The 19393-nt window shown below is 40.3% G+C and overlaps 1 protein-coding gene across 3 annotated transcripts; it reads left to right on the forward strand.

Annotated features, from left to right (window-relative positions):
• Positions 1-62: 62 nt before the first annotated feature.
• tpcn1 (two pore segment channel 1) lies at positions 63-18848 on the forward strand. 3 transcript variants are annotated; one of them, XM_062537321.1, is made up of 27 exons: positions 63-750; positions 4417-4547; positions 4898-5074; positions 5761-5874; positions 6799-6929; positions 7732-7820; positions 7923-7957; positions 8653-8711; positions 8882-8981; positions 9467-9583; positions 9929-10053; positions 10142-10190; positions 10509-10572; positions 10894-10938; positions 11044-11100; positions 11245-11298; positions 11412-11484; positions 11633-11740; positions 12315-12386; positions 12502-12591; positions 12691-12806; positions 12929-12975; positions 13848-13916; positions 14211-14313; positions 14586-14722; positions 15658-15738; positions 16317-18848. In XM_062537321.1, the coding sequence occupies exons 1-27, from the start codon at positions 651-653 to the stop codon at positions 16416-16418; spliced, it is 2445 nt and encodes an 814-aa protein (XP_062393305.1). In that variant the 5' UTR covers positions 63-650; the 3' UTR covers positions 16419-18848. The 3 variants fall into 3 exon arrangements, with proteins under 3 accessions (XP_062393305.1, XP_062393307.1, XP_062393306.1); XM_062537322.1 differs by lacking the exon at positions 63-750 and adding an exon at positions 4074-4204; XM_062537323.1 differs by lacking the exons at positions 15658-15738; positions 16317-18848 and having other exon boundaries at positions 14261-14313; positions 14586-14721.
• Positions 18849-19393: the final 545 nt, after the last annotated feature.

Consider the following 19393-nt stretch of genomic DNA (forward strand, 5'->3'; position numbering starts at 1 on the left):
AGTGGGTCATGTTTTGTTCGAAACGTTTGACGACATGTCGTAGTGAACTGTAAAAAAAAATGTACACTCTTGGGATACCGCTACGCCGTTAGCTGAATTTTAATGCGCCGATATTTCCCTTCATATAAATTGAAACTTCGTAACAGTGTATTTATGACTCAACTTATTGCATGAGAGAAGAGACGCTCAAATTGCATGTATATTTTATCATGGATTTAGACACCAGGGTAAGAAATTAGCAAGCTCCTGCAAAGTGTTCTGATAAGTTAGCCAGTTAGCAGACCTCAACGTTAACGTTGTGCGGTGCTGGTCAGGGTTTTTTACATACCGACTTTACTAATTGAATACATTTAATGCAAACCAAGCAGGACATGTTTACGATAGACCAAGTGCTCTCCTATGGAGCAAGTATTAGTTAGCTCTCAGCCATTATTAACTTGACACCTCAGGTTCACAACAAAGTCAAACTTCATAAATCAGCTAGCGTTAGCAAAAGGATAACGTGAAGTTAAAGGCGTCAGTGGATATAGGCGGATTAATTAATTTAGTTGGTAAGCTCTAGCTGTCCATTATACCTTATAGATGAGGTGAACAATAAAGGGATTTTTATTATTATTCATCACGATTAAACGACTTTGATTAACGGTGAAATGGCTGACGGTGACGACGATGTCCCCTTAATTTTGACCTGGGACGACGACACAAACAGCGGTTTGCTGACGGACGACGCATCTGAAAGACCCGATGAAAGTAAGTTATACACTGTTAATTTATTTTGCTTGTCGGGGTTATGAAGAACGCACAGAATCGTCTTATCTGGAGTTTTAAACCTGTTAACTGTCCGCAGTTTGTACCTTGACCGTTTTTTCCCTCAATACTAACGTTACTCAGTAGACCGACGCTCACTCAGAGGCAGCAGAGTTGCACTGCTTCACGTTCTGTAACGGTATGCTACTTCAAGTTAATGTACCCAGCTGCTTTCCGACGATAATCTGTTTATTAATTGCTGATAAATGTTTTTGACATGTGCGAAACCCATAAATTGACGTTTGTGACGTTGCGGTCATCTGATGTTCATTGTAATGGGCGTCTGACAGCGATAGGCCACATAGTTCACCGCAATCGTGGCCAACTCACAACAGCTCCTGATGATGGTTGCGATGATACTTTCTCATCTTACAAAGAGATGAAGATTATGCATGTCAGAAGTACCCGAGTTGTACTTGAACGAGCCTTAACAACTGATCACACTTTATATAAAGAAACTCGCTTGTTAGTTGCCTTTTTTTGTTTGTAATGTTAGTGTCTTTCCATCTGGCTTGAATATGTTAATGCCTACGTGACTAAAACTTGTTTACACGCAATGCCAGTCGCCTATTGTGTTCATTCTAGAGACTGCCAAAAGAGGGATGCTGCGCATAATGGATAGAAAGTTGTATAGACAGACAGATAGATGGACAGATTGGCTAAATGGCTACACACTGCTACACAGCAAGGCAATTGCTTGATAGGAAAGGAGAAAGTGAAACCATTGAAGTAGAACTCTACAGCCAAAACCAGTTTGTGTTGGAGTTTCAACTGTGGACTGTCCTTTGTACCACACACACACATGCACGCACGCACGCACACACACACACACACACACACACACACACAGGCACACATAGAACCAGGAACTGACCTCCTGTGTCAGCATTTAAGCAGATACCTCTCTGTGCTCCATACATGTCATCCTGCACCCCCACCCCACTTCCCCTCTTGTCTGTAGTGGTGAGCTGAAGGGTGTGTGTGTGTGTTTTTGCCCTCTTTTTGCCCTCTTCTATTGTGTCGCTTGTATCAGCAACAGGGTAGCAATATGGATTGCCCCCCCCCCCCAAGGCACTTGGACCAGTCCTTCTTATGAGGAGACCCAGCACTCAACAATCCTCCATAGAAATGTGTAGGGTTAATTCGTAATGCCAATATGGCAGTTGTCTACACACATCCCACTCCTTCCGTGGCCAAAAGGCGATACGTTGATACACCGTATGCATCATGTGGTATGTTGTGAATACATTGTGCCAATCATGTGCTTTGATCTTGCTGCCGGAGCAAGGTTGGTGCCATGAAGCCTTGCACACGTACCGTTCTGCCCCAAATAGATGCCCGGGCGATAAGTGCCCAAAGTGCATTGCAATATGGCCGCCGAGTGGAGAGATCTGCCTGAAAGGACTTTGCGTTGACTATACACTAATCCAGCGAAACACGGAAGTAACGCAGCGCCGCCATTACTGCGTTTTTGGCTGCTAAGAAAGTAGCACGTTGGTTCCGTAGGTGGCTGTTGCAGAGGTTAGCTGTAATTAATACACGTCTTATACCTTATGTTGTTAATAAATTACCTTCATCGGTAAGTTTTGGCCACAGTCTGACATAATTTACCCAATGTTCCCCTTCATCTGACATTTTCTTTCATGAGCAGGATCTCTTGTTAGACATTCTCTGACAGGATACTTTCATTGAAAAGCACAGGCAAGTGTCACTCGTCACACTCCGCAGGCAAGCAGTAATGGCGATATTGAAGATGGCTGCGCCCAATGAAGTTCGCGCTGGATTAGTGTATAGGCAAAGGCTCAGCGTTATTGGTTATTGTGTCATGTTGTCGTGTTTAACCACTTACAATGTTTGGTACTGAAGTAAGGGTCATCCTAACACATATTCTCCCAATTGAATGAACACAGGTTATTGCCCTGTTTTTTTTAAACTAGTTTCTCCCTCATTGTCTTTCTGGCAGTGAAGCCTGAAGTTCTGAGCTGTGATGTATTTATAGACTCGGTGTGAAGTGGCCTTTAGGATGATCATAGAGTCAAATTGCACTTAATCCACCTTTCCTGCGTTATCATTAAGCCTGGCCATCTAAAGTTGTTCTTTTGTAGCGATCTTGTGCTTTATGCCATGCGTGTCCAGCCCTTATGCTGTAATTAGCCTAACTTGATTAAAGAATACTGGGTCCTGTGTTTTTTGGTTTCTAAATATTTCTACCAGGGAGGGGCAAATAAACAAAGATCCTGTGACTGCAGTGGAATTGCACTGTGGTAGCTTTCACATTTTGGGGGTAAACAACACAATAAACGACAGGCACGTAATCAGATGATCCCGCACTGTCTCTGGGTGAAATATGCACACAGCAAACAGACCAGCCTAAAGAAGGTGTGACCTTACAGGAGCTTATGTGGTTTCCAGGATTTATTTAGAGTCCTGGAGGGAGCAGGACACTGCTCATTCATAAGGTCACGCCACTCCATCAGAATGGAGTTATAGAATGTTGCATACAGTAAGTCTGGGCACCTACACGGGTTAGGCATAGGCTATGCTATATGTTTAAAGAGCATTTAATCTCACATGGCCTATGCATTGCAGCATAATCAGGGCATCAGGAGACAGTAATGTGAAAAGAAATATTGTAATGGTTTAGTCAGCTCGTGAACGTTTCTGGCTGTTCTACAAAACGTGACAAATATCTGTGTTGTACATTGGATGACTCACTTTAGCCCTGTCTGTGATGTGCCTTGACTCGTAGAAGTTATGCTATTTCTGAGTCAAATGGAACTTTCATTGTAACATAATCACTGATGTATCTGTTGGGTCATGTCAAACTGAATATCTGAATTGTACGTCGTCAAACCTTTTTGAGGTTTCAGAGAAGCGAGTGTTAGTTCACACCCTGTTGGGTGGTATTGTTGGCTAGCCTCTCTCAGTTTAGTTTCCTTAAAGTCATGCACAGAGCTCCACACCCAAGCACAGTTGCATGCTTCATGTCTAAATAACATCTGCCTGTGTTCCTTTTTTTGTTGAAACTATGATGAATAGCTTAAAATCTAACACGTCACAAAAGCTGTTAACCTCTTGATGTCTGAGATGTTATAGAAATATTACATGGAAAAACAGCCAACATACAAGAAGACCCCAGTCTCTTCCGTCCTTTCATCAGGATGAGTGGAACAGACTGTGCACTGTCCCTTGTGAATGATTAATCTCTAGTGTGACACACATGGTCAGCCAGGGTGCTGCTTTACTTAACCGCTAGTGCCCAGGTTGCTGTCCGGTCTGCGTGGACAGTCCGAAAATAATGCAGCTATGGAGAGCAGTGGCCAGCAGGACTTGAAGAAAGGAACTGAGGAAGAGTGGCCGGTTCACATTTCCTCTTTAGGGGCATTTGCGTGTTGTGGTATGTCACTGTTTCGGAACACTTGTTTGCCAATCAGTGCTGTTTCAGTGTCCAGTGGCGCTTTGGTTTGTCAGCCGCTGTGTTTCCTTCCCTCATGAGCTGTGCTGACCGGCTCTGGAATGTTACGTCGAGGGGTGGACGTTTCACAAGTTGAGTTTCGATTTTTGTGTGTGTTTGAAACCTTGTGCTTCTTGCTCTTAATGGATTTACAGATGGAGTTAGTGGATACGATATCATGAACAACACCGCCATGCCAAACCCAGGAGTACCAAACACAAGAACCCAGACTTCGCTTCAGCAGAGCTGGGAGATGAACTATCAAGAGGCAGCCATTTACCTACAGGTAAACCAAAACATTTACATTTATTGATTTGGCAGACGCATTTCTCCAAGGCGGCTTACAGCAATAGAAGAACATTTAAGCATAAATGCAGAGACTAATACCTCTATCTCTATATCTCTCTCTTTTCATGCTTTTACAATAGTCTTAAGATTATTGTATTGTATTCACATAAAAATATAATGGTAAAGATGTTTGGAATTTGGAATTTAGTTGAAGTTCAATCCAAACAGATGGTATGAAATATTTGAACTTGTGAAAATTGCTGAACTTTCTTGTTAGATCAAAAACATTGAATAAAGTTGATAGCACTTTTTCAACACTGTTTTTCTTCTTTGTTTGTCTCTTTTCAGGAGGGCGAGAACAACGACAAGTTCTTCACCCACCCCCGAAACCCGCGTGCGCTGAGTGCGTACCTGTTCGCCCACAACCACCTGTTCTACCTGATGGAGCTGGTGACGGCGGTGCTCCTCATGCTGCTGTCCCTGTCCGAGGCCCCCGCCGTGCCCTCTCTACGTCTGGACGTATATGTATGCACCTGATTGTGTGGGTGGTAGATAGACAAGATGGATAGTTAGAACTGTGTCTAGCTTACTCAGAATCTGCTGGTCAAATGACTACTCAAATAGCTGTATGTTCAGTCTGCCAGTCTACATGAATGGATAAGTCAGGATGAATAAGCCTAAGTGGGTATATTATTTTTAGAGTATGAGCATATTTGTCATTACGGTCTATATACTGTAGTGTCCATAGAGTCATGCCTGTCATGGCTTCCTTATCGTATGGACTGCCTATATAATGACTGCCTCTATAAGATGAGTTTCCTGTCAGGGTGCAGTTTTTCCTGACCCTGTGCATGTGACAATCGCAACATATGACCGTGTTTGTGTACTTCAGAGACTCATAAAAAAAACAATCACGCATTTGACTTTGCCCAGACGCTAGTGCACACACAGTAACAGAGTATGTCATTCTGTTTTAGTGTGTGTTGGTGACTTGCACCGTCAGAATGAATAACTCTTAACTATATAGAGTTACTGTATATAGTAGAGTAAGGAACAGAAGGCTCTGTCTGTATCTGTGAATGTATTTAATGATGAGCATAAACTAGCCGTTAGCAGGCCAGCGCTATGCCCGCTCATGCCCAGTCTGTTGCCGTGGGGGATCGCTGCAATGTGATGTGGTCGTTGTCACTGAGCATGCTTGTGTTCCTCAGGTGCACGCAACGCTGGAGCTGCTGGCCTTGGTCATGGTGGCGTTTGAGCTGTGCATGAAACTACGCTGGCTTGGCTTCCACACCTTCATTCGGCACAAAAGGACCATGGTTAAGGTAAGGACACAGTCAAACACATGGCTATAGGACCATGGTTAAGGTAAGGACACAGTCAAACACATGGCTATAGGACCATGGTTAAGGTAAGGACACAGTGAAACACATGGCTATAGGACCATGGTTAAGGTAAGGACACAGTGAAACACATGGCTATAGGACCATGGTTAAGGTAAGGACACAGTCAAACACATGGCTATACTGTAGGACCATGGTTAAGTTATGCATACATTATAGATACAGCAACAGGACTGTGGTTAAGGAATGGATGGTATGGGGTTCAGTGGTATGGGTATAGTGAAACACCCATGGTTAAGGTGCATATGGATATATAGAGTAATGGCTGAAATTGTTGGCACCCATGCTTGAATCTTTTGGAAATTGATTTTAATGGCTTAAGTAATAAAATGAGGAAAAATCCAACCTTTAAGGACACCAATTTTCTTTGTGAATAATGTATCATAAAAAAGTAAATGTTCTTCCCAAAATACTGGGGTCATAAGCATTGGCACTCCTATGTAACCCTATGGGAATTTAACACGTAGGGTTAACATAGGGGCAGGCAGTTTTTTTATTTTTTAAGGCCACTTATATCATGAATCCAGGATACTATGCATCCTGATAAAGTTACTTTGATCTTTGGAACTGAAATAGCCCCACATCATCTCACACCCTTCACCATACCAAGAGATTGGCATGGTGTTTAGTTCAGTTAGCCCATTAGCTGGTTTGATTTGCATTGAGCTCAATGAGCATCAAACAGGGTTTTGGTTGGAATACAATAACAGCACCAAATTTACCATATGGGTATAGAGGAAGGACTATGATTCAGTTCTAGTTCTAGTGTGATTGTTTGTTGGGATGTCCTGTGCTAATGTCTTTGCTTTCCCTCATGTCTCCTTGTGTTCACTTGGATGTGGCCAGGCATGTGTCCTGTTCATCCAGTTCATTGAAGCCATCGTGGTGTTGGTCCGGCAGACCTCTCATCTGAGAGTGACCCGGGCCCTGCGGCCCATATTCCTGGTGGACTGTCGCTACTGTGGCGCTGTGCGCAGGTGAGGAACGAGAGGGCTGTGTGAGAGGGAAGTGGAATGAGATACACAGATGAACTCTACTTACTTAAAGGAACACTTTAAGTTTTTCATATTAAACTATGTTATTCCCTTAACTAAGACGAGTTGATACATACCTCTCACATTTCAATGCGTTCATTCATTAGGATCCGAACAGAGATTAAGTAAGAAGCGACCAAACACCTCCATGTTTTCCCTATTAAAATACATTTACACGAGTAGTCACACGACCAAGTATGATGAGACAAAATAAAATGTGGTGCATTTCTAAGCAGGTAAGAGGGATAACTACTGTATATTGTTTGGCGGAATAACAATTGGGAGCACTTAGACTCGGCGCAGTAATATCCTCACTCCAAAGTGAAACTGAAAGTGCAAGAGTGAGGATGTTGGTCGTGTGGCTACTCGTGTAACTTTATTTTAATACAGGGAAAACATGGAGGTGTTTGGTCGCTTCTAACTTCATCTCTTTTTGGATCCTAATGAATGAACTGGGCTAGCTAAGTGCTATCAAAGTTGTATCAACTCGTCTTAATTAAGGGAACAACGTAATTTAATATGAAAATATTAAATTACGTGAAACGGTGAAGTGTTTCTTTAACATGGAAAAAAGTTTAAAAACATACCAAATATAGGCATTCGGTGGTCCTGCATCACTCTACAAAATTAGTAGTGAATGGAAGTTCAAATAAACTATTTTTCTAATAAATGTTTGGTGTTTACTTTTACTGTTTGTTTGTTTGTTTGCTTGTCAACTCACTTCCTCTCTCACCTGTTTCTCCAGGAACCTGCGGCAGATATTCCAGTCCCTTCCTCCCTTTATTGATATTTTGCTGCTGCTTCTGTTCTTCATGGTGATCTTTGCCATTCTCGGTAAATCTGCTCTTCCTTGTCTGCTTCTTTTAGAAGCCATACTGGTAAATATGACTCCTGCGTGGACTGCACTTCTCATGTTGTTGTTCTCACCCTCCACAGGTTTCTTTCTGTTCTCGTACAATCCAGCTGATCAAGTAAGTTGGTGTTATACAACAATATGCAACAATACATAGATGAATCAGTTAGTTGTGAACTATTAAATTATTCAGCAACTATTTTAGTGATACGTTATTTATTTATTTATTTATTTATGAGAGTTTAGGGAAATAATAAATATTTGAATATTTGGAGCTTTACATGCTCCTTGATTCTAAACTGAATATCTTTGGTGTGTTTCCTGCTATTTTATCAATCAAGCAACTAATCTCAAAATTGATCGACTGATTAATTGACTATGAAATTGTTTGGTTGCAGCCTTAAAGTAATTTGACATTTAAGCACTGCAAGAGAAAAAATGGAATGAAAATGTGTGCGATGTCAAATGCAATAGAATCTGTATGTGAACTGACAGTCCTGAATGCTGTGTTTAATGAGTTCTATTTTTGGTAATGTGTAAAGCCATGAAAGATTATGGGAGAGTAGTTGGGTCTCGTGGTGGCCAGTCAGGCCAATATTACCTCGATGTCCCTGAACTTTCCTTTGGAAAGTTAGAGTGGCTTGCTGTAGTTTACCTACTGTCTTGTTAGCTGTTAGCAGACTGTTCACTTGTTGGTTAGCCCTTATTCATATGCATTCATTCTTTTTCGAAAACATGAAAAGTAACTTTGAATGTGGTCTCAAATGTTTGTTTTGGTGACTAATCCCTTTTTCTGTCTCTGTTCTTCACCAGTATTTCAGAACCTTAGAGAACAGCATAGTGAGTCTCTTCGTCTTGCTCACCACTGCCAAGTAAGAGCAAAATGTTATTGCAGTCAAACATTTGTCTTCCTTTTTTCCCCTCATATTTTCACATCACGTAAGGGCTTAAGCATCTAGCATCTTAAGCGTGTCTCTAGATCTAGAATAGGAGTTGATTCATTCTTTAAAGTGCGGAATGTTTTGGTGTGGTCTCTCCCCAGTTTCCCAGATGTCATGATGCCGGCGTATTCGCGGAATCGCTGGTCTTGTGTCTTTTTCATAGTGTATCTCTCCATTGAGCTGTACTTCATCATGAACCTGGTGAGGGGTTATTATTATTATTATTATTATTTTCTAATGAAAATGGATGCTGATTAGCATTCATTCCTGTCAATAAAAATGCCATAACTTGCTGATCGACACAAAGTCAGCATGTAGAAGATTGATGATTTTGCTGAAATTTGACATGGTGAGCTGTATGCTGTGTAACAGTTGGAGGGTGTGAAATATTAGCTTTTTTTTGGTTGGGTGGCGAGGGGGATTCGACTTGGTGTCTGCAAACATGATTATTTCTGAGATTCTGATGCGTTTTTAAACCGGAATTGTGCATAGGTCACGTCATAGTTGAAAATGTATCAGAATCTCAGAAATAATCACGTTATAGTAGTAAGTGGGAGAGATAGGGTGGGATCACAAAATGACCCGGGTGCCCATGGGCACTGAAGCTGTAGCCAGACGCACCACAGCGCCCCCTAGTGGCTTTATGGTAATATCTCAACTCTGTGTCCTCTCCCTCTCCCTGAAAGCTCCTGGCCGTAGTCTTTGATACTTTCAACGGTGTTGAGAAGATGAAGTTCAAATCCCTGCTCCTCCACAAGAGGTCTGCAGTAGAGCATGCCTTTCAGCTGCTGGTGAGTCGACAGGTGAGTTCAGGCCAGCAGCAACAAATCCATTTCAGGTGTTTAATTAGGATTAGATACACCTGCTAAATAAGTACCGTAATCAATCAATGATCGATGGATGCATGATTGATCAATGAGCACTGTCCATATCAAATAAATAAACAAACAAGCAGATTTTACCCTCAGATACATGTACTGTGTGTCGTTGAGGGTGACGACACTCTTTTCATGGTCTTAATGCAGTCAATGGATATACAATACTGGATATTGATAGAAATGGATATCTGTGTTTTGCATAGAATAGGCGTCTTTTGGATGAATGCTGAAGTTAACATGTGCACTACACTGACGCCTGTGACCCAACAGAGACCAGACGGAGTGACCCTGAAGCAGTTTGATGGGCTGATGCGCCACTACCGCCCCCGGATGAGCGCCCGCGACCGCTTCCTCACCTACAAGGCTCTCAACCAATCAGGAGCTTCCATGTTGAGGTACGTCAGTAAGTCGTGCAGTGTGTATTTGCATGGTGACTGTGATGCCCCATTTTAAAATCTGTATGTTATTATTATTTTTTTTCAGTTTGGAAGACTTTTATAAGTTCTACGAAGTGATTGGTCTTAAATGGAAGGTATGGTTGCATAGTCATCATTTAATGCCCATTATGAGCAAACTGTGGAGTGGTTGAATATTTAGATTAATACACTTCATCAAATGACATCTTGTGTATTCTGTGTGCTTGTTCTGTATTATTCTTGTTTCATTTCAGAAATGTCTTAATAGATCTAAGTACATTCAGGGTTTGGTTAATTAGATTATGCTGCTTCTAGAGTGATCAAAACTTCTTGTGATTTGTGTGTGTGTGTGTGTGTGTGTGTGTGTGTGTGTGTGTGTGTGTGTGCGTGTGCGTGCACGTGGGCATGCATGTGTATGCATATTTCTGACTTAGGCCCGACGGAGTGGAGAACATTGGTTTGATGAACTACCGCACACAGCTTTCCTCATTTTTAAAGGTTAACATCACCATCTAATTATTCATTCACTCTAAGATTATGATATGTCTAGTGAAGGAGGAACGCCAGAGCAACAACCATGTTTACTTATAAGTTTGCTGTGCACCTATGCATTAAAACTTATAAGTAAACATTTGTGTTGCTTTGTAGAGACGGTCCCTTCCCGTAGACGCACCAGGAGTCTGCAGAAACAAGAAGAAATTACCCTTTCTGATTATGATATGTCTGTTTGTTTGTTTGTTGGTGTAGGTGTATCTCTTTGTTCTTGGTGTGTTGATGTGTCTTGCCCTGTTATGACTAATTTCATGTTTTGCTCAATAGGAATAAACCTCCTCGTAAAATCCAAAGCGTTCCAGTTTGCCATGTGTAAGTCCATGTTCTGTTGATCTTCCCTTCCTTTCTTTATTGTATATAGTGAGGATGTCATTCAGTTAAAACATATCTGTTAATGCAAGTTTATTCATTCAACAGACATTGTTGTTGCTGTTAATGGGATATGGATATTAGTTGAGACTACAGTATTGAACAGTGAGTTTTTTTCTGTTTACATCTACACTAATGAATAAAGTGGATAAAAAGGTATATTTGTTGACCCAAGTAGCAACTACTCAAACTAAGTAGTCTACTGAAACAGGCCTTCCTTTACATAACATGTGTTTTCTCTCACCACAGGTGATGTGTCATGGTCCAGATTTGTCCCTTGGAGCTATGTGGTCTTCCTCACAAGTACATTTGTCTCTATAATATTTTCCATTCATGTACAGTATGCATAATATAGTATAACCATGAACATGGCCATAATAATAATGTTTGTATAATTCTCCCCTTGTCATATCCAGTCTATGGTGTTGAGGTGATGTTAAAGATCACAGGTCTTGGACCACTGGCTTACTTCAGCTCAGGATGGAACTTGTAAGTTTGTGCAACTAGCAGTGCATAACACACCCACGCTCATTACCTTGCATAGAGTATCTAACATGCAAACAACACGCACAGTAAAATGCCTAACATTTGTCCCACATACAGTATGTAAAGTTAACTGATCTCTTCCCGTTATCAGGTTTGATTTCTCCGTGACGGTGTTGGCCTTTCTGGGCTTGATTGCTCTTGCCTTCAATATGGAGCCATTCTACTTTATCGTGGTTCTCAGGCCTCTTCAGCTTCTGAGGTATTAGCAGGAACCTGCTTGTTGTATTAAGCCTGGAGCCTGTTTAGACTGTAAAGCGCTCTAAGCCTTGAGCCTGTTTAAACGGTATAACTCTCTGAAATTCAAGCATGTTTAGACTGTATAACACTCTAAACCTTAAGTGTGTTTAAACTGTAGAACTCTAAACTTTGAGCATATTTAAACTGTGTAACTCTCTAAACCTTGAGCATGTTTAAACTGTATAACGATCAAAACCTTGAGTGTGTTTAAATTGTAGAACTCTGTAAACGGTTAGTGTGTTTAAACTGTATATCTGCCTAAACCTTTTTTATATTGTGAAACTCTCTAAATCTTTTTACTACTGTAAGCAATGAGCCTGCTTATATTTTAAAACTCAACTCTATATTTTAAAACTAAAACTCAAAAATGTTAAAAGCCTTGAGGCTAAAACTATATAACTGTAAGCCTTGAGCCTGATTCTACTATACTACTAACAGTTTGAGCCTTGAGTATACTTCCACCGTATTTGTCGGCCCAACTCCATAGATGCTTTGAAAATCTGATTTGCTCCTTTTTTTCTTCTTCTTTCTTTCAGATTATTCAAAATCAAACAGAGGTATCGCAATGTGTTGGACACCATGTTTGAGCTCTTTCCACGTATGGCCAGGTAAAGCATATTTTCTCGAAAAAGTCTTAAACATTCTCAAGCGTTTCTTCTCTATATGCCTGGCGTGTTGCTGTCTGTATGAGACTCACTGTCCAGCTCTCTCTTCTCTCTGTAGTCTTGGCCTCACCCTCATCATCTTTTACTACTCCTTCGCTATTGTTGGGATGGAGTTTTTTGCCGACGTTGTGTACCCTAACTGCTGCAAGTAAGTCAGAGACCTGTGTTGTTGTTGTTGTTGTTGTTGTTGTTGTTGTTGTTGAAACTTCAGGAAGACTGACGCTGCCATTTTCTTTGTCTTATCCAGCACCAGTACTGTAGCTGATGCCTATCGCCAGATCAACGTGACCATTGGCAATGAGACCGTACTGCAGGAGGGATACTATTATCTCAACAACTTCAACAATATTTTGAGTAGCTTTGGTATGCATGCATTATTTTCACATGCCTCTTACAGTTGTAGATAGCATGTTCATTTTGTTTATTACTTATAAGTCACAAGTCTGGATACATGGTCTGCCAACTATCTCCTCTTTTCCCTTTAGTCACATTGTTTGAGCTGACTGTAGTGAACAACTGGTACATCACCATGGTGAGTGATCCGGAATATATGTAATGTATACAGTATAATTTCTATATATATATACAAAATAATGGCTATAATATTAAAATATAAAAAAAGTAAAATGATGATGATTCCATGTAGTTGTACTCTGAATAGCAAAACATGCTAGAAATGATGAACTGGTTTTGTCATCCAAATTTTAATAACAATTTCATTTAGTTTTTAATTTACAATTTCATTATCTCCTCATTAAAGGAATATTTTGGTATTTTACACTTTAAACGAGTATTTGACACCGAAAACTCGACGATTGAGCCTGTTTGTGGAATTTGGCAGTTTTAGAATGGAGCTCTGTATGGCTTTAACATTGCTCGCTTTGTGCATGGACTATTCTCTCCTTAAAACACCCCTAAACGTTCGTTTTTAAAAATGTGCAACTCACCGAGTGGTAACTGGTCTTCAACGATCTTCTATGGCAAGTTTACAGTTTCTGTCATCTTTTATCATGATTTTCGAAATCCCGGAAGTACTTTTTCAGATACCTCACAACCGTATGTGCCTAATATAGCACAACAGAATTTAAATTTCACTGCGAAACTTGCTATAGAAGATCGTTGAAGACCAGTAACCACTCGGTTACTTGTTTTAAGGACAGAATAGTCCATGCACAAAGCGAGCAATGTTAAAGCCATACAGAGCTCCATACTAAAGCTGCCAAATTCCACAAACAGGCTCAATCGTCGAGATTTCGGTGTCAAACACTCGTTTTCATGCTAGGCAATACAGAAAACGGGCTTGAAGTGTAAAATACCGAAATATTCCTTTAATTGTAAATGAAACATTTGCGTGACAAACTAAATTACATTTCTTGTGGGATCTTTTTTCTAATCCTCATTCAGGAAGGGGTGACCTCGCAAACATCTCACTGGAGCAGGCTCTACTTTATGACTTTCTACATTGTCACTATGGTGAGAGACTTTTATTTTGATGAGCACATCATTTTGTTATCAAAAACACATTGCATGGTTGAGCCATGGAACTAATTTAAAATAATAATAATTAAAAAAAAATTACAGGATGCTCTTAAAGGCCCAAGAGTAAACAAGTTTAGAAACTCAAGAGTAAACAAATCAAAGGTGTTCAGCTGTGTTGAAATTCAACTGAGTCATCTGTCTAGGCAAACTGCTTCTTTTTAGTTTGCATTAGTTACTGATAATTACCATCATTTATTACAGTTTTTTGTGTCTGTTTGGCATACATAGGTTGTGATGACTATTATCGTGGCCTTTATACTCGACGCGTTTGTCTTCAGAATGAACTACAGCCGCAAGAACAAACAGGAAGAAGCTCTCGAGGATCCAGAAGGTTCAAAGCTTAAACATTGTTTAATTGCACATGTATGCAAGATGTGAACTTAGCAAAAGCATCACATCAGTATATCCTATCAGACATCGGTATTTCAAAAGTTGTTTAAGCATGGGCAGGCTTCAGTGTACCTCTCTTCAGTGTCTTCAGTGTCCCTGACCTGTTACTAGGCTATTTTTAAAAAAGATCTAGTAGCATTGTGACATTACAGGTTTAGTAAAGTGATGCGTTGAGTACGTTTTAATGAGAATCCTTCCCTCCTCTGTTGCCAGGTGAGAAGGGCATCGTGTTTGAGGCAGAGGTGAGCCGGGCAGAGGCACTGCAGGCTCTGGAGTTCTACAAACACACTCCGGCCAACTCCAGCCTCAGCTCTCTCCACCAAGTGTGTGTGGCCATGGAGCGCGGAGGGGTACGTTTCACACACACACACACACACACACACACTCACACATACACATTCATACATACACTGAAGTTGGGCCTTGTGGAACCAAGTTGAGTTTTATATGTGTGTATCACGACTTAGAACAAACAAAAAAGCCTGTGAAAATGATTTGCACCAATATTCCATATTACAAATCTTTTAAAGTGTATTCTAAGGTTACAAATCAGTGCTCAAATCTTTTCTTGACTTTTGTGCCACCTTTGGGATCAAAAGTGTCTCATGTATTGTATGTGTATGTGTTAGAATTTGTAGCTGTAATACTGATTCGTGGCACAAAACTGATATAGTTTACAAAAAAATGCTCAATATTTCCAATATGTCCTTCACCTGCAAATCTATTCTATGGTTAAAAATCTATTGTTTCAAGTCTTGATAAACACATACAAAACATTTGAGTCCATGGAGATGTGGGCTGTAACCAAATACTCATTTTATTAGGTGTACTGTACTTGTTTTTTGTTTTTGCCTATGAATTTGTGATTCAGTTTTTCTGTTGGATGAATGACCATGTATGTTGTGCCAGAAAAATGTCAAATGTCAAGAACTTCAAGAAACTCACATCACAGTATGAACTTGTCACAGAATACAAATATGCCAATAATTGAATTTTAACAAAAATGTCAGATAGAACCTTATATTTCTAAAGCTCAATTCATACCAAAGATTCCTGACGCGACGAGACTGAGTTGCAGCGGTGTGAATTAGAAGTTGCACGTAGTTGCAAGCCGACGCAAGCCGTCGAGCATTAAACACGTTGAATTGCAGTCGCAAGGTTTTAGAACGTCGCGGCTCGTCTCGTCGGGAATCTTTGGTCTGAACCCTACTTAAGGGGACAATTTGTGAAAATACCTTTTTTGTTTGTTTGTTTTTGTTAATTTCTCAAATATTCTTTGCTACAGCATGTCTCGGTGGTCTTCCTTGGACGCCGGTCACGCACCAAAAGTGATCTCAGTATGAAGATGTACCAGGAAGAGATTCAGGTAAGGACACAGATATAGGTTCCGTCATTTCCTAACTATTAGCTGCAGCTTACAGTATGTATTGATTGAACATTTCTTCAGCTATGAGGTTAATACACGGGAGCAGTTCATATGGAATTACTATGTTTTTGTTTAACTTGCATAAAACACTGTCCTGCGGCTTATACACAATGTGACTAATACACAGGAAATTTCTGTAACAAGAGTTGTGAATGAATGTCGGAGCTAAATACAAACAAATGTTTTCCTGTAGTAACAAGCAGAAGAATATTTAAGCATAGCATAGCAGCACTGAATAGTCCGATCAAAATGTATTTATTTATTCTATTTGTTTGGTTATTTAAAAGGGACAATGCACATCAATTGACATTCTTTGTTTACACTCAAAATGTAAATGTGCCTTGCCAGGTCAACACATCATCACATTACATTAATAACAAGAGCATAGGAAAGATAGAGAGCAAATGAATCCCTGCTTCTTGTAAAAAGCCACCCTTGAGCTTTCCTGGAGTACGGTAGTGGAGTAGTGGAGGTCTTGTGCTGTGTGGATGTAGATGGACGTGTTTTCTGTGTTGTAGGAATGGTATGCGGAGTACACCAGAGGTGAGCTCACTCCGCTGGGCGAATCTCCTGAGAGTGACCTGGACTGCCCTGTCATCTCCACGCACAGTATCAACTAGGCCCAGGGCTGCCCAAACCCAACTAGGCCCAGGCCTGCCCAGCCAAACAGACAGACTCACACGCTCTGAACCCTGCGTTGTCTAAAACGGAGCACTCCACGGACCAGGAGACTGTGTGATCATGCCACATTCGATGGATATGTACAACTCACTTGATACCATCCTGTTCCTTTAAGCAAACTAAGGAGGGCCTGCCCTCTTCCTACCCTACCCCATTCCCCACTCTACTCTCTAAAGTGTTGGAAGGACCAGGACAGAGCTTCTCAGAGACCAATCGGATGTACTTGCACATTTCAGGACCCTTTAAGAAGAAACAAACAAAAAAGGTTGACATGACTTCAGCAGTGCTGCAGGATGTTGAGAAAGAACAGCTAAGTCCAGTCGTCTACCCAGATGGGGTTATAGAGCTATCGAAGCTAAGCTAGGTCTTCCTGCCTTCTCTATGTGTTTTAGCATTTAGCATCCTGTCCATGTTGCTAGCAGCTACTATGGCATCATGTCTTACGAAAATGCCAACGAAAGTTCGTTCTTAAAAAAGAAAAAAAGCCGCAAAGGACGTTCGCCGTGACCACACACTGCTACAGGGGAACACCAGCTGCACTGCTGTGGTACACAATCTTGTGTCCAGCAGAGCCGTGCTTCTTGGTGGCGTTTCCCTCGTTATACTCCTCTTTACCCGTGTTTACCAGACCACTAACTCGCTTCTGGGTTTAATCAAACCTCTATTGAGGTGCCATAGCTTTATGATCCTATTAGGATCATGTCGATGTGTGTTATAATGTGTTGTGTTCAGATGCCCTTACATGTATTTTCCTGAGGTTAAGCAGGCTTCGGGCCAGTATGAGGTTTGTTGAGCGTATGGAGGGGGTTGGCACCACATCGCACTGTAATACTACACCGTGCCCTTATACTCACATCCAGCATTATGGATAGTAGATCACCTATTCTTTTCTCAGTTCAACACTATTTGTGACAATCATGCTCCATTAACTCCAAGTATTACCACAGTCGTTCTTCCTTTTCATCTCAGCTAACGTTAATTAGTTAATCAGTTTTCAGGAGTCTTTTTTATGTTATTAGAACTTAAACCCTGAGATATATGGACAACCAGTGCAGACTGCATTTAAAACAGGTTATATATTTGTACATTTCTGTATCTATGCATTTCATTTTTTTTTCCTCAATTATTTTGACTGACATTTTTTAAGGTCCGTCATGAATAACACTGAAATTCAAGATGTTTTCTCAGTCTATACACATTTTCAGTTCACATCCAGCACTCCTAAATTGTTGTCACAATATGTGTTTTTTTCTTAGGCCCATAGGGCATTATGTTACACTGTAGCCCTGATAAAACTTCAAATAAATACTATATTATGTCAATAAATCAAAATAGCTTTTCTGGTCTTCCTCAAACAGTTACAGAACAGTTGTAATACTAGATATATGGGCTGTTACTTGAACTTGAAAAAAAAAAGAAATATAGATTATATATATTTAAAGCCAGTCAAAAATGTAAACTGCCCAGTTTGTTGTCTATCATTTCACAATTTTTTTAAATTAATTTCTTTTGGGCCTAAAGCAATTCAGAGTTATGAGTGGGCAGGTCAAGTTTCATCATCAGTAACATCAAGTTTAATCCAGTAAACCAACCATCATGGATCCTTTTTGCTTGGAAGTGAAGAGACTTTTCTCCTAGTTGTATCTGGTGTTGATGTCTTGGCCTGAGTTTATTGCACATTAAGTGTGTGTGTGTGTGTGTGTGTGTGTGTGTGTGTGTGTGTGTGTGTGTGTGTGTGTGTGTGTGTGTGTGTGTGTGTGTGTGTGTGTGTGTGTGTGTGTCACAATGCAATGATAGTGTCATGTGACTGAGATTGAGTGATATATTCTGATGGTGAAGTCTAATGTTCTCAAATAAATCACTGGGCCTCATTTTTGAAATGCAAACAAAGCAATTTTATACTTCTATATATTTATTGTGTTTTTGTTTTGTTTTGATATATTTTTTGTCAAGATGTATCATTTTCTAAAACGCCTCCTGCAAATCTGTTTGTTTCACTGACAACTGGTATGCCAATTCTAATTGGTTAGAATTTGGTGTTTACACAGAGGACCCTGAAATGGCTTATAGATAGCCATTTTAATCATATTCTTACAATATCAACTTGCATTTACAAAGATTTCATCAATGAGGCCCGGTCTGTTCAACTCCCCTATGAACTATATCCTGTCTTAGTGCAAAGTCCTAGCTCTGGTTAATGCTGCTTCACACCCACCAACATTGGATGATGCAGCTGTTTTTTTTTTTTTTTTTCAGTGTTTAACCCCAAAAAATGTGCATTACATCTGTTTCATTGTGTTTCCTTTGTTTGTTCCTTCGTTTGTTCCTGAAATGTATTTAGACAATAAAAAGTATATACTTATGTTTAACTCTGAGTGAGCTGGGAGTTTGTGTTCCCGTCCTCCTGGGTGAGTCAATATGTAAATTTATGACCAGTTATCAACTACTCATGAACTTCACATCAAGCACTATGTATGTATTTGGGTTTGGGTTTCAGATACAGGGTTTTACAGACACAATTTGAAATCTCCAAATGTTGGTGCAGTAAGAACTGTTCCCAATAGTAGTCAACAGTAGACTGGATCGGCCCAGTTCTGCTGGGAAATCTGACTAATCAGATCAGATCCGATTCAGAGCTATCAATGTAAATAATAATAATAATAATAGTGGAGTGAAAATAATTGTTATACTTTCTATATTTGTGAAACCATAAACATACAAACTATAACTCTGTAATAGACAGGAGACTAGATAACTCATTCCACCAATGAGGAACCACCCAGGAAAAAGGTCTTGATCGTGAGTGACCTCAGTGTTGATGGATGCTCAACACAGCAGATCAACATCAGGGTCCAGGCTTCCTTTTTTTCAGTTTTCATCTAGTGGGATTTTGGAAAATTGGTTGGGTCAAATC

This window comes from Sardina pilchardus, chromosome 5, assembly GCF_963854185.1.
Source record: "Sardina pilchardus chromosome 5, fSarPil1.1, whole genome shotgun sequence".
Lineage (NCBI taxonomy): Eukaryota > Metazoa > Chordata > Actinopteri > Clupeiformes > Clupeidae > Sardina > Sardina pilchardus.